The 16,427-nt window shown below is 33.9% G+C and overlaps 1 protein-coding gene and 1 long non-coding RNA gene across 2 annotated transcripts; both read right to left on the bottom strand.

Annotated features, from left to right (window-relative positions):
* Nucleotides 1–586: 586 nt before the first annotated feature.
* On the bottom strand, nt 587–1,399 carry LOC107177901 (uncharacterized). The gene is made up of 2 exons (XM_015532442.1): nt 1,197–1,399; nt 587–929 (listed from the first exon to the last, which is right to left on the bottom strand). Exons 1-2 carry the CDS (start codon nt 1,397–1,399, stop codon nt 587–589), a joined length of 546 nt encoding a protein of 181 aa, XP_015387928.1.
* Nucleotides 1,400–10,143: 8,744 nt separating this feature from the next.
* LOC112498865 (uncharacterized) lies at nt 10,144–14,285 on the bottom strand. Its single transcript, XR_003066288.2, has 4 exons — nt 13,336–14,285; nt 10,686–12,725; nt 10,500–10,591; nt 10,144–10,418 (listed from the first exon to the last, which is right to left on the bottom strand). It is a non-coding gene; the product is annotated as an uncharacterized LOC112498865 (long non-coding RNA).
* Between the last annotated feature and the right edge of the window lie 2,142 nt (nt 14,286–16,427).

Raw genomic sequence — 16,427 nt, forward strand, 5'->3', positions numbered from 1 at the left:
CTTTTGAGCTGCTGGATGCATCAGAAAACTTCAGCTTTAAGGCTAATTGGTAGACACTTTTTACTGAGTATTTCTCCCTTTTGTCAAAGTGCCATAAGACTTAATCTTCTAATTGCTCATTAGGCAGTGGGATGGTGAGGATCACTGTTGTATCTTCATAATTGAAATGTTGGCTCAGCTTGGCTTCATTATATTGGTTGTTAGCATTTATCAAATCAGGAACAACATCATCTTCTAGTATGGTTTGTGAAGAGATAAACTTAAATGTTTCTGGCCTTGGCATCCAATTATCTTTGTAGACTGAAATCTTCCTACCATTACCAATACGCAATCTGAGCCCTTTCTTGATCACACATCTTCCCCATAGGATGCTTCTCCAAATGTATGATGGGTTGGAGCCTACTTTCGCATTTAGAAAATCTGAGTTCTTGTAGTATCTTGCTTGGAGCACTCTTGAGGTTAGAGAGTTTGGGAACTGCAGAAGTCTCCACTCTTGCTTGGCCACCAAGGCTTGGTTGAAACTCGTAAAGTCTCTAAAACCCAACCCACCTCTACTTTTTGCATGGCTAAGCTTTTCCCATTTTAACTAGTGAATCCCATGCTTTTCTTCCTTCGTTCCCCACCAAAATTTTGCTATAGCACGTTGAATGTCTTCACAAACGCCTATTGGGAGCTTGAAAACACTCATCGCATGGGCTAGGATTGCTTGTGCTGCTGCTTTGATCAACACTTCCTTGCCCCAACTAGAGAACATCTTGAGCTGCCATCCTGCAATCTTGCTGAGCACTCTCAATTTAACCTCATTGAAGAAGCTCATTTTCTTTCTACCTATCATTAGGGGGAGGCCTAAGTATTTTTCATACTTAGAGACTACATTTAGCTGGAAGATATCTCTAATTGCAGCCACCCGATCTTCTGGAATTTTATTGCTGAAGAACATGAATGATTTTTAGAAGTTAAAAATCTGCCCCGAAGCTGCTGCATAAAGGTCGAAGATCTCTTTCAAGTGCTTGCAGTTAGTCACCGAGGCTTGTGAGAAAACAAGGCTATCATCGACAAATAACAAGTGAGTTATAGGGACGTCCTTAGCAAATTTTAGACCTCGGATTAACTGATCTCTCTCATCCCTCATCAACAAGTTGGAGAAAGCCTCTGCACAGATGATGAAAATGTATGGAGAGAGGGGGTAGCCCTACCTTAATCCTCTTTCCGGATTAATTAGACATGTTGGCACTCCATTGATGATCACTGAGAGGGTGGTAGTAAAGATGAGCCTCATTATCAGCTCCACCCTATTGCTTGAAAATCCCATCTTCTTCATTATGCTTTCTAAAAACAGCCACTCAACCCTGTCATACGCCTTGCTGATGTCCAATTTAAGAGCTACTAGACCATTCATTCTCTCTTTACAATGTCTAATTTTATGGAGGCATTCATAGGCAATAATGACATTGTCTGTAATGAGCTTATGGGGTATGAATGTGTTAACATATATGTTTCCATAATGTTGATTTTGATGATAACAAACAAGATTAAGAATGATTAATCTTTTAAACTCAAATTATTTTTTATACTTTTTAAATAAATCATTATTTTTTCATTATAAAGGTTTCATATTTAATGGAAAAATGATTTTATGAAATTGGTTGTTTTTCAAGTTTATGGTTTAATTGAAAGAATTTTAAAAACTTTGACTTATTTGAAAAGTTTCATATCATTTTGGGCCATATTATAATTTCAAAAAGTTTTGGGAATAGCAAGTATTATTTAGAAATTCTGAAATTGGACCTATTTGCAAAATGTATAACGTTTGGGCCCTAGTACAGTTATGAAAAGTTTTGGGGCCAAACTATAATTTTAGAAAATAGTTCACTATAGCAGTTACTGTAGCAAGCGACTAACTGGATGTGAAAAATCGGTAAGCCGGATGTTGGGCAGAATCTATCCGAATTGAAAGCGGCTAACCGGATCCTGATAAACGGTAATCCGGTTGTTGAGCAGTAAGCTTCTGGAGCATAAATGGCTATCCGGATTTCATAAGTGGCATATCGAATATCCTGAAATTCAAATTTTTGCTGTAACAGTTAGTTTTTGAGTTCCAACTATATAAACTCAAATTCAATTCATTTTGGTAACTTAAGCAAGCATAAACAAGTGCACACAACTTATATTGAGCTTCAAATTCAAAAATCATCATAGATTAAATCTTCATTGAGCTATCATTTGTATATCCACTCTTAAAGAGAGTTTCATTGTTGTAATTTTCATTTCTCATCAAATTGTGAGTGTACAAGTGTGAGAAACACTTGGGGTGAAGAGATTGGGGAGATAATCTCTTGATTGTAAAGGTTCATTGACACCTTGGAAGTCAATTGTAAAAACTTGAAGCCTTGGGAGGCTTGGATAGTGAAATCCTCAAGCGGGTGAGCTTGGAGGCGTGGACGTAGGCGGGGATTGCCGAACCACGTAAAAATCCTTGCGTTTGTTTTCTCTTCCCTCACTCTTTTAATATTATGCATGATTGAATTTATTGTTTTCAATTTGATTAAGGTAATATATTAAATTGTTGTGTGGTTTGCTTAGCTTAAATTTTAAAATCCCAATTCACCCCCCTTGGGTTGCCTAGTTAGTATTTCAGAATGCACTTTGGGTTGGGGAGATGATTTGGTCGAGGATTGGTTTCATCCTATTTGCTATGGCTTTAGCAATAATTCGGTAAATCACATTACGAAGGCTTATGGGTCTGTAATCTGTAGTCTTCCTTGGCTCAACAGCCTTTGGAACCAATGTAATAAAAGTGTGGTTTAAGGGAGCTGGGTTACCTTTTCCATTCAAGATATGTAAACACGCTGAAACAACTCCACTCTGAACAGCTTGCCAATGCTTCTAGAAAAAAAGGCAGCAGGTAATCCATCAGGACCCGGGGCCTTAGTGGGGCACATTTGTAAGAGGGCTTCTGCAATATCCTCTGGGGTGAAAGGCTTCTCTAGCTAGGCATTCATCTTTGGAGATACTTTTGCAGGCATTCCTTTTAAGACAACTTTAATCTGTTTCGGGGTTGGACTGGTGGAAGTGAAAAACTCTTGAAAATAACTATAAAACTCACTTTCGATTTCCTCTTTTTCCTTTAACCAGCTGCCATGAGAATTTTCAATCCCTCATATTTTATTCTTTTTCTTACGAGCTAATGCTTCGGCGTGGAAAAATTTCGTATTCTTGTCCCATTCTCTTAGTCAATTAGCCCTCGATCGTTGTTTCCAATAGATTTCCTCATCCATCAACAGCGCATTCATTTGACTTTCCAACCTTCTAATCTCCTTTCCATCAACTTGATTGGACCTCCCTTGCTTAGCATTCTGTAATCTCTGAATTAGCTTTTCTTGTTGCCTCTTCCTGCCCTCAAACTCATCTTTGCTCCACAACTTAAGTCGAGTTAACGAGCTCTTTGCTGTCCTCTGAAATTGCTGCACAGGGTATTCTCCAATTCAATTCCTGTAAATTCCCCGCCCTTCATTCACTATAGTTTTACAAGCCTTATAGGAACTCCACATATCCTCGTAGTGGTCCTAAGAGAATGATCTGCTCACACGTTTGGAGTTTCTGCATCTCTCTTTAAGCTAAAAAAAATTGGGCAGTGGTCAAAAACCCAATTTACTACATTTGTAGCTATAGAGACTTGAAACTTACTCCCTCAGTGCTTACTACACAAGAACCTATCCAGTTGTTCTTCTATGTATTGATCATTATATCTTCTGTTTGACCATGTATAGGGGTACCCTTTACAGCCCACATCTACCAGATTACACATTTGTACCACCTCTCTAAAATCTGCTACCATCTGTAAACTCTTCTCATTGCCCCCCTATTTTTTCATGCAAGTGCATAATTTCATTGAAATCTCCAAAACAACACCACCTGTAAGAAGAGAGGCTAGCTAACCTTTTAAGCAGAGTCCAAGTATGGTGTTTCTGATGGAGTTCTAGGTGGTTGTAGATCCTTGTACATCTCCAAGCAATTTTGATGGTGTTTCTGCCTAGTCAACATTTTAGTTTCACAACAAAAGAAAATTTGAGGCCAAAACAGGTGGAGAATTTTTTTAATGGTTAGGCGCATTCGAGGCTTCCCTATACCTCGAATGTTCTAGCTTAAGATCTTCATGGTTCCCAGCGGGGCTGCTCACTAGCTCCCGCCGATAAATCTTCTTCCATTGCCTCCAAATCCCCTTTGCATCTTGTATTTCCTCTGCTGGCTGCAGCTATCGTGCTACTTTGGAAGGTCTAAGGTGGTTATAGTTGCTTAAATATCTTGATGGATCCAACGTGTTTTCCTCTTATGAGTGTATTGTTGAGCTTTGCTTCCTCATCCTTTTGCGCTCTGGGCTAGGCCAAAAGCCATCGCTGCTAGGCCTTTTGGCATTTATTGGCCCAACGTTCGCCCCTTTTTCTGCTCTGATTTTCCTTGCCCGCAGTTTCTATTTTCTACTAATGGGCTTTCCTTTAGCATTTATTGGCCCGTTGACTACTGCCTCTTCATCCGATTTTCCACTTTTATCCTCATTCTTTTTTCCCTTCAAATCTTCAAATTTTCCCCCCTCTCTAGAGTTACATTTTCCCACCAATCTTCATTTCCTGCTCTCAGGTTTCCTTTTCTAGAACAACTATCATTTCTTGTCAGTCTATTCAGCTCCTCATTGATAACATCACTTTCGCATTGACCCTCAACTTGTTTATCTTCTAGTTCTATAGCCGCCAACATTAATTGCTTTTTGTCAGCCCCTAGTCCCCTGCTAATACCCACTGGTTCTACTTCCTCATTGAGCTCCGGACCCGAGTCGTTGGGTTGTGACCCGTTTTGTTCACCCAGATTTTGTTGACTCTGGGTTGGCTTAGTACTGGTTGTTGGTTGAACATTTGCTCTAGATTGAACTTGCTCTCGGTTTCCTTTCTCCCGACTTCGATTTTGCCTCACTCTCTTAACTTGTGTAATTGCTCTCATCCACCTACCATAAGGCAAATCTTCTTTTTGTTGCCCTTTGTATTTCAAACATTCTCTATATTGGTGTTCGATATGTGCACATCAAAAGTAAAAATATGGTAACTTTTCATATACAATTGGCATTGGAATCCTGTCACCCTCTTGTTGCTAGAGCACAATCTTTTTTAAGGGTTGAGTGATGTCAATGGAAATTTTGGCCCGAGCAAATAGGCTTATACATTCCCCTGCTTCATCTGTTTCTATTTCCTCTACCGTTTCAATCTTCTCTCCTAGTTTTTTAATTGCCTCCTTATTCATACACATTATGGGTATATTATGGATTTGTACCCAAAATGTTACATGTGTAAAAGATTGATTCTTTATATCCCCTATCCTAGTTGGTTCAAATAGGACTATTAGCACTCGGTCAAAATGCCACGGTCCCCCTATGAGCACCCTCTTTTTCTCTTTTTCAGAGGCAAACTTGAAGAGGAAAATGTTGTCTCCCATGCTTTTGATCTTTACCTCTTTTACTGTTTTCCATACTTGCTGCATTGCTGCCTTCAATCCCTCCCTGTTTATACTTTGTGAGAGAAGCACCTTTCCAACTAAGTAGTTTGCAACCATTTCCTCTCTTTTTATCTTCATTCTCCCCATGAAGTTTACGATATCTTCCTCCTCTTCTTTTAAAACTACTGTCTGGCACTTGCGTATTAATTCTGCAGTATCCATACTTTATTGTGTAGCCCACACTAAAGTTCTCACCAAACTTCTGAGTCTGTGAATAAAGCTTCTCATAAGGAGGTGTCAACCTGAAGAGTTTGGTTGAGAGGCTGAACTAGACTATAGAGAAAAGTAAAAGGCTCCCAACTAATGAGTGATTGAAGAAAGCCAAAAGGCTTCAGTCTTCTTTCATTCGAGTATTTTTTTAGAGAAAAAATACTGTAGAAGATAGAGGTTTTTTCCCTCAGACCGCTTTACTTAGTATTATTAGTAAGATTAAATTTAAAAATGGTCATACCATAGAATTATTAGCCATGATAGATACAAGAAGTAGTAAGTCTCACATAAATATTAGTTTAGTCCCAACAGATGGATGAAACTAGATTAAATTTTATACGTAGTAGTAAAGGTAGCATGTTAATCAATAGTAATTATGTTTTACTCTTTAAAAGAACAATTGTCACCCCAATTGATTTTTGTCTTTCCCGTTTTCCACAACATCAGCATGTTCAATCAGAGTTGTATGCAGAGCGTGGTGGAACCAATAGTAGTTATTTTGATTTCGATTTTTCACATAATTTAGAAATAAGAACAAGTAGTGATTTAGACTTTTAGCATTACCCTATAGAAACTAATAGAGAGATTATAGATAGTTTTATAGAAAACTTAAAAAGACCATATAGAAATATAGATTTTTGTGATTTAGATTTAGACGAATTTTATGACCTTAATTTTATATTAAAAAATATAGACATACAAACTAAAAGATCTAAAAAATAAGATTTAGAAGAAATAATTAAATCAGCAGAAACTACATAAGTTTAACGAGAATACCCAATCAAATATTGGGAAAGAAATAAATTTAAAGCTCATTTAGACATAAAAATGTAGATTTTACTATCAAAACAGCTGAAGGAGACTATAGTCCACAAGATATGCAATAATTTAGCATTCAGATAACATAATTGTTAAAATTAAGAGTAATTAGGCATAGAAGTACAACATTCATGGTTAGAAATCATGCATAAATTAAAAAATGGAAAGGCGCGAATGGTCATAAACTATAAGTGTTTAAATTATAATACATATGAAGATCAGTATAAAATTCCTGATAAAGATCAGCTAATTAATTGCACCTAAAATGCAAAGATATTTAGTAAGTTTGATTGTAAATCAAGATTTTGGCAAATAAAAATGGATGATGATTCTATTCCATGGACTACCTTTAGTTGTCCTTAAGGACATTTCGAATGGATAATTATGCCATTTGGGTTAAAAAATGTCATTTCTTGAAATGCTAGCTAGTTATGCAACCCAAGAGAGGGGTGAATTAGGCTTTTAAAATTTAAGCTAACCAAACCACACAATAATTTAATCTAATGCCTTAATGAAATAAAAAAAACAATAAATTAAACACAAAGATTTTTACATGGTTCCGCAATCCCCCTATGTCCACGCCTCCAAGCAAACCAAACTTGAAGATTTCACTATCCAAGCCTCCCAAGGCTTCAAATACTTACAATTGACTTCCATGGTGTCAATGAACTTTTACCATAAGAGATTATATCTCAATATCTTAACCCAAGTGTTTCTCACACTCAAATTCTCACAAATTTGATAAAGAAATAAAGATTGCAACAAACAACTCTCTTTTAGAGTGAATATAAAAATGATAGCACAATAAAAGTTTAATAGATAGTGATTTACGAAATGGAAGCTCAAAATATGATGTATGCTCTTGTTCTTTCTTGCAAAAATTGTTAAAAATGAATTAGATTTGAGTTTATATAGTCTTGACATAAAAATTAGCGGTTATGGATAAAACCAGTAAGCAAGTGGCTAGCCTCCTAATTAGCCGGCTTGTCGCTTAGTACAGTGCAAGTTAATGTTGTAATTTGAATTTTGCTACAGTAACACTATTTTCTAAAATTATATTTTTTCCCAAAACTTTCTGTAATTTTACTATAGCCTAAAATGTCATAAAATTTCGTGAACAGGTCCAATTTCAGAATTTCTGAATAATACTTGTTATTCCATAAAACTTTTTGAAATTGTGCTATGGCCCAAAACTTTATAATATTTTTAAAGAGGTTCGTTTAAAAAATTTAATATAATGCTTATTGATTTCAACGTTCTCAAAACTTTTTCAATTTAATCTGAAATTTGAGTAACACTCAAATCCACAAAATACTTTATTTTATAAATATAAAACCTTTTGGTTTATGAAAAGTAATAATTTCTTAAATAAAATCTTGAGCTTCTCAAATAATAAATCATGCATATATTAAATCATACCGGCTTTACAAGAATTTGTTGCGATAATGACTCCGTTGAGTTAAACTTTGTTCTTGATCAAGTCGTTGTCCTTTGAGTGTCTCGAACTTGATTTTACTTGATTCACTGGCACAAATATTTTCCTTCAAGAACTAATGAAAATGTGAAATACAAAATTTATTATATCACTTAAGACATATATTTGTTATCATCAAAATTACAATGTATGTAGCCTTTTAGGCTAACAATCTCCCCTTTTTTTATGATGACAAACATCTCATGTGTTTTGACATTTATACTCTCCCTTAGTATATGACATACATAATTCAACATATAATTCAACTATGAACTCCTCCTAAATACATTATCTATAACAAATGTAAGCTCCCCTTGAATATTTTAAAAACATGCATCAAAATTTCAAGATCAAAATACATGTTACCTGTCTCTAGGAATTCAAAATATATGACTTCTCTCCCTTTATCATAAACATTACTATAAATCTATGCTCAGACCAAAATAACACCTCAATGGGTAATCAAGAAATATATAAAAATCAAGCATGCAATTAACCAAAGAGTTATAACATTCCAAGAATTGAGGAAACATCATCCAAATATAAAGCATTCAAATATCAAACAACAATCACCCTCAATCCACAATTAAAGCAATAATGCATATGAAAATGTAGTGCAAAATAAAATAGAGAACTGAAATCAAGATAAAGAAGAATAGAAAGCTATGGATATGGTGGATGTGATGAGGAGAATGGTGGTGGAAACCCAAGAGCTGCGAAAAGTTGCAAATGGCCATTAAGAAACTATTGTTGTTGAGCAAAGAGGCGATGTTGTTGATCAAATAAACGTTGTTGTTGCTCAAAGAGGCGTTGTTGCTCCGAAATTGAATGAATTTGAAAGGCCTCAAACTAGGATTGAAGTTGACTCTACTGCTCGAAAAGAAAATGCACTTCAGCAACAGCTGTTGCATCGAATCCTTAGGTCAGTTGAAGTAAAATGAGAAGGACCCTCAAAAGGCGGAGGATGTGAGCGCTGTGGAGCACTAAGATTAGAGAGTTAGTCTGGTGGAAGAACCTCGTTAAAGAAACGATGATTTGTAGAAGCTAGTGCAGTACGCTTGTTTTTGTATCTCTGGTCTTTACACCATTTTTCTTCCTCCCTTATAAACCCCAAATTGGCTATAATATCATCTCCTAATTCCTTAGGACTCAAAAAGGTTGGTTCAGTTATGGGAACCCGAAAATGTTTAAGAATACAGGTGATAATGCTTCTATAAACAATTTATTATTTTGCTATGCATGAAGTGCTAAGCATATGATGAAGAATAGTATAACCGACATTTAGCACCCCACCCTCTAAAATTCTATCCAATAAGGCCATATCTAAGCGGGTAACTTCATCCCTATGTGCCAACCTAGGACTAATGACATGTTGAAGAACATAATGAAGGATCATAAGTTGAATGGGCAAGACTTGAGATTTCAAGGTAGATTGACAAAACTTAGAGGACAAATCGGAACGTCTACAATTTTTTCGAACAACATCTTCAACTGAATACCACGAATAATATGTTTTTCTTTTAGCAATATAAAGTTCTAACCCTTCATTTGCAGTTCTAAGAATTTGATTTAAATCCGCAACATCAAACTCAATATGAATTCTCCCAACACTTGTAACAATTCTATTTGTAGATTGCAAAGAAATGACCATATTCGAATAAAAACCTTTAACTAAGTTCTCATAATATCGTTCTTTAATAATTAAAAAATTTGTCCAACCTAAGGGTGGGCATCAGTTCGGTTCGGTTCGGTTTTGGAATAAATTTTAGGTTTGGATTGGTTCGGATCTAAAATTTAAAAAAACCGTTCAGTTTTTTTGAAAAAAAACCGAATCAAAATCGATAGGTCGGTTTCAGTTCTCTTAACGGTTTTATTTAAGCAATTGATTTTTTGGGTTCATCTTAACGGTTCGGTTTTCAGTTCGATTTTTCAAATCATTTTCTATTTCAAACCATGTACAATAATTTCCTCATTTTCAATAAATGTATAATATATTCAGAGCATGTAAAATCTACGATTTCAACAATTAATCTACAATTTCATCAATTACTACTACATCATTAAAGTATATCATAATCTACTAATACCACCACCAAATCATTCATCATCATTACCAAATTAATTTAATATAATTCATAAGATAAGTCCATGACAACATTAAAAAAAAATTCCGACAATGACACAAAACAAAAGACCGTCAAATGTCCAACAACATCCGGGCAATATCCAAGACAACATCCATAACCATAAGAAACAATTACAACATAAAAATTAAAAATCAACTATAAGAAATGCTATTAATTTGCTCCTCTTTCCCACCAACTTCTTCCAATTTTAATAACTTCCAACATCCACACTTCCCAACTTAGATCTACACAAATAAAATTAAAATAAGTAAAATAAAAATAAATATAACTATAAAAATAATATATGAAATTCATATAAATGATACCTTTTATTGAAATGATTGAAGTAAACATCACTCAATCACCAATTGGTCTTTTACTGCTTGTGCTTGTTGTGGTAGCATTGGTCTCGCAAATTCTACAAAGAAATAAAACAAATATATGAAAATCATTATTTATAATATTGAATATTACAAATAAATTATCAAAAGTCAACAAAATCATGTTATTACCTGCTTCAACAAGTTCATAAAATTCAGTTTCTTCCTCTGTTGGCTCTATTATGCGATCTCCAAAAATAGTTGATCGAAGTCAATTTTGAGTGCAAATCAAGGACTCAACTGTTTTAGGAGTCAAAGAACTCCTAAATGGGTCGAGAATGCGACCCCAAGTGCTAAATGCCGACTCCGAAGCAACGGTGGAAACTGGAATTGCCAAAACATCTTTGGCAATCTAAGACAAAATTGGATACTTATGCCATCAAACTCCACCACTTTAAAATATCAAAGTTGTCATTCATCATCTCTGTTTTATCCGACAAGTATCTTTCAACCTCATTTTGCCCACTGTATCCATCTTGTGTACTTGCTTTCATCTTTTTATATTGTGCAAAAGGATCAAGAGAAATAGAGCCAGCACACTCACTAATCCACTAGTCTGAACCATGCAACTAGTTTTAGCAGAACTGTTTGGATTGCCTGAATTATAACTTTGATAAAGCTTCATCAACAACTCTTTAAGCTTATTACACAACTCCTCAACCTTCTTAGTATCATACAAACTACTAAAGCACCATGTAACAAAGTCCATTTTACAAGTACTGCTACTAAAATCAACAACATGTTGACCTTCTCCAAATTATCACCCCAATATTTGACAAACTTTGTTATCATAGGTTTAACCATGTAGTTTAACAAAATATCATCATTATCATCAAGAGACTTCAAATGAATTTAAACTTTCCACATCTCATTAAAATAATTATTCGCAGTCACAAATTGAGAACTACTAAATTTCAAGGTCACATCATAAAAGGTTGATAGAAATTTGACTAACCTTCTTGCATTCTCCCAATCAAATTCCATCAGTGGCCCCACCCTATATTTTTCGTTCTCATTCTCATCCTCTCCGTCACCTCCGAACCAATTAACATAGTGCCCATCTTCATCCTTTAATCTATCAAATGATTTTTCAAATTTCAACACAGATCTCAACCTTAAGAATGTTGAATTCCACCTAGTTGGCACATCTAACACCATAAACCAATTATATGAGATTTTTTCCGCATCAACACAAGCTTTGAATTTTTGCAACATCGATGGGGAAGATCTAACATATCTCACTACATTGCAAATACTATCTATTGAAGTCTTCACCACATCCAACCCATCCTTCGCAATCAAATTTATTATGTGTGCTGAAAATCTCACATGTAAATATGAACCATTTAAAACCAATGAATCCTAACTCTAATTTCTTAACTTCTTCTTCAAATAATTGATTGCTTTTTCATTAGCATTTACATTGTCCACGGTAATCGTGAACAAACTTTCAATACCCCAATCAATCATACACTTCTCAATGAGCTTCCTAATAGCCTCTCATTTATGATTAGAAATGGGTGCAAAACTAAGTATTCTCTTATGTAACTCCCATTTTTTGCAATAAAATGGGCTGTTATCACCATGTAATTACACATTTGAATCGAAGTCCAAGTATATGTAGTGATACATACCCTTTGACGATTTGCAGTGAACATATTTTTCAACATCTTCTTCTCATTCTCATATAATTGAAGAATATCCCTTATAATTGTCCTTTGCGATGGCACATCTAATTTTGGGCAACAAGTAGCCATAAACTCCAAAAACCCCTCAGTCTCAACAAATTTAAAAGGCAACTCATCTTTAATAATCATCTTTACAAGTGCCTTCCTACAAGCTTCTTTACTAAAACCCACAGAAACAAACTTAGCATTACCAACACCATTTTCACAAGTTAAAGCACATTGATTTTCATCCTCTTTAGGCTTCACTTTTTTATACATAGGACACCTTTGTAACAAATGAGTTCTTAAGCCTGAAGTCCCTTTAATACTTTCAAATACATATTGCTCCTTACAATAGCTACACTTCTTTTTTTTTCCTCCAGGTACCTTTGAAAGCAATTGCTAAACGTCTGATTTTAAGCATCTCCCTCCTTTTTCATTCTCAACACCCTCTTCAAAATCATCCTTCACAGTCTCCTCTACAACATTGTTATTTTCTTCCATCCTACACACAAGGCCTACTATAATCAATGTATAATCAAATAAAAAAATAATTTACAAATTTGTATTAAAAAAAAGGCAAGAATTTTGGACTAAAACGAAGAATTTTTAAAATTATAGTTACTATTTTTAATATCAAAAGTTGTGGCCCAAAATGTAAATAAAATAAAATAAGTATTTGTGCCATAGTAAAAATTAGCATAAATATTAGGGACTGAAATGATATTTTATCTAGTTGACCTTTGGTCAATGACTATTATGCAAAGTTAGCAAACAAACTAAATCATAAAAGAATTCCTATATGCAAACATTTTCTAAATATTGGGCCATACTTAAATTTTATTAAAATAGAAGGGACCTAAATGATATTATCCCTCCATTATACCCCATCAGACTTCACCCAGCAATGTCCAGAGCATAATATTCAAACGAAAAAATTGAAAAATACAGTAACATACTCATAACTAGGCAAAGCTAATAAAACTAAATGCTATTAATAAATTAAACAAACATGAAATAAGTGCAAATCAAATAGTTATTTAAAAAAAACCCCATTTCGAAAAAACAAAAAAAAAACAAAGCAAGTTACTCACAAATGAAAACAAACACATTACCTGACTATCTAGCTAGCAACGGAGTAAGGAAAGAAACAAAGCAGTAGGTTGGCACCAAGGAGAAGGCAGATGCGAGTTAGGGCTTGGGTAAGTGGTTGTGCTGCAGTTGAAAGTGTGAGAGAGAGTGGAGCAAACTGCACATGTTTAATTTGTGTATATATATGTCCTAGTAAAATTACAAAAATGCCTTAATTTCGATTTGGTTTCGATTTTTTAATTTTTGATCCGAAAACCGAACCAAACCGTTCGGTTCGGTGTTTATAAATTCGAATTTTTCACTTAAAAAAACCGAACTGAAATAAAAAAAAATGAACCAAACCGAATTTTTTCTGTTCCGGTTCGGTTTTGCCTACCCCTAGTCCAACCTATATCCATTAGAAATCACTAAGAGATTTATCACAAATAGTTAAATTCTCCAAACTATAAAGATTAACAAAATAGGGGACGAGAACCGATCTCGATATAAATTTGTTGTGAAAACGTTTCCGAGGAGGTGGATGTGGAAAATGGGTTAATATGAACTCCAAATTGTCTCCATGATGTTCCTTGCGCTTCTTGGCTACTTGTTTTCCCTTGGATTTTTCACCACCAACCATTATTGAAAACAAAAACAAGCTTAAATACCCAAATTCAGATTTTCAAGATTTTGAGTGAAATGGATGTGTTTGAACTAATAAAATTGATCCTAGAGATGATTTAAGACAAGTATGGTATTAGTTTGATCAAAGATGAGCTAGAAATGGCTTAAGATGGAGGAGAGAGAAATGAGCATGCTTAGACTTTGATTTTGAGATTTGAAGAAACAAGTGATGAAATGATGTTTGGAGGATGAATAATGAAGATTTAATGGATGGGTAATGATTTTGATGAGTGATTTTGGCATAAAAATGAGTGAGAAATGAAGAAAATTTGACAGGAAATGGAGGAGAGATGAACGACCATGAGAGAGAAAAAAGAAATGTTGAAGAAAGCAAGAAAAAAAGGGAAGAAATCCCTTAAACCCATGACCAAGCAGTTAGCCGCTTACTCTTAGGTTTGGGCTAGCCGCTTGGGGCAGGCGGCTAGTCGCCTCTTTGTTGCTCTTCTGCACAATTGTTTGCTTTCCGACTAATTTTGTTCTAATCCAAGATCATTTTATGATCTCAAACACTTTCAAAAGCCATTTTAATGCATGAATCATAATTATAAACATTCAAAGATTATAAATTCAAATATATAACACATTTATCATACATATACATCATACAATCATGAGACATGTAAGCATTCAAAGATTAATAATTCAAATACATGAATCATAATGCATGAATCATAATTATAAACATTCAAAGATTAATAATTCAAATACATGAATCATAATGCATGAATCATAATTATAAACATTCAAAGATTAATAATTCAAATACATTAATCATAATGCATGAATCATAATTATAAACATTCAAAGATTATAAATTCAAATATATAACACATTTATCATACATATACATCATACAATTATGAGACATGTAAGCATTCAAAGATTAATAATTCAAATACATCACTCATTTATCATGCTTATAAACTTTATAATCATCCAAAAATTATCAATCAATCAATTTTAATAGTCTCAATAACATGATTAAAGATGTTAATGTGAAAATTTCATCATCCTAAGTTCATGCTGAATTTTTGAAAATTGTTCTTCGCAAAGATGCTTTGTAAAAATTCTAATGCAATATCTCCCTTTTAAACATGATCTCTTAAGAAATTATGTTTAATCTCTATATGTTTGGTTCTAAAGTACTGAATGAGATTCTTTGATAGGTTTATAGCACTAGTATTATTATACATGATAAAAATTTGGTCAAGATTAATGTCATAATCTCTAAGTGTTTATTTTATCCAAAAAGCTTGTGCACAACAACTACTAGCGACAATATATTCTGCTTCGATGGTTGAGAGTGTAACTAAATTTTGTTTCTTACTAAACCATAAAACAAGTGAATGACCTAGGAAATGACAGGTTCCACTAGTGCTCTTCCTATCGATTTTATAACCGGCAAAATCGGTATTCGAATAATAAATTAAATCTATATGAGTTCCTCTAGGATACCAAAGACCATGATCTATGGTTCCATTCAAATAATGAAAAATTCTTTTGACAACAAGAAAATGAGATTCCTTGGAACATGATTGAAATCTTGTACACAAATATACACTAAACATGATATCGGGTCTACTTATGTTTAAGTAAAGTAAATAGCCGATCATACCTCGATACATTTTGATATCAATCTCTTTACCTTTTTCATATTTGTCAAGCTTGATTGTTGTGCTCATTAGAGTGCTCTTGATATTTGAGTCATCAATGCCAAATCTCTTGAGTAAATCTTTGACATGTGCAACCCAAGAAGAGGTGAATTGGGTTTCTAAAATTTAAGCTAATCAAACCACACAATAATTTAATCTAATGCCTTAATGAAATAAAAAATAATAAATTTAACAATACTAAAAAAAAGAGTAAGGGAAGAGAGAGCAAATGATTAGTGTTAAAAATTGTATGTTTATTAAGGGATAAAAAATGTTATTTTGTGCTATTAATGTAATTTATATTTGTAATTGTGTAACATATTGTGAATTTCTAATTATTTTTCTAAATATTTGATTTTGTGTATTTTTGTGTGTTTATTAGGTAAAAATAATAATTTCGTGCAATTTGAGGCTCCAAACAAAAGTACAGATATCAAATTTGAATTTCTGAAGTCCGAGAAATTATGTCATTGTCGAGGAGAAGCCAAGACTTTTGTTGTAAATTTTTACGTTTTTACCACAGTAAATGTGGTAATTGTAAAATTATAAGTTTGTATCATGTTAGGTATGGTAATTGTTAGTGGAATGTGTTGGATATGCTTGAGTGGTTTAAGTTAGGTTTATGTTTTATTAGTGGGATAAATGTAAGGATAAGATGTAATTAGATTTTTTTATTTGTGTGGTGTGGATTAACCATGTATTAGTATAAATAGAGAGGGGGGGGGGGGTGAGCACACCTCTTCACACCTTCTGTTCTCTTCTTTTCCCCCAAATTCTTCTTCTCATATCTCTTTGTAATA

The sequence above is a fragment of the Citrus sinensis genome, chromosome 4, assembly GCF_022201045.2.
Source record: "Citrus sinensis cultivar Valencia sweet orange chromosome 4, DVS_A1.0, whole genome shotgun sequence".
NCBI classification, from domain to species: Eukaryota; Viridiplantae; Streptophyta; class Magnoliopsida; order Sapindales; family Rutaceae; genus Citrus; species Citrus sinensis.

Bases quoted from the DNA above. Each gene is read 5' to 3' on its own strand.
- LOC107177901 (XM_015532442.1), bottom strand. From the start codon at position 1,399: ATGAATGGTCTAGTAGCTCTTAAATTGGACATCAGCAAGGCGTATGAC. The intron at 930-1,196 runs GTAGGGCTACCC...CATGTTCTTCAG, and splicing joins AATCCGGAAAGAGGATTAAG to CAATAAAATTCCAGAAGATC.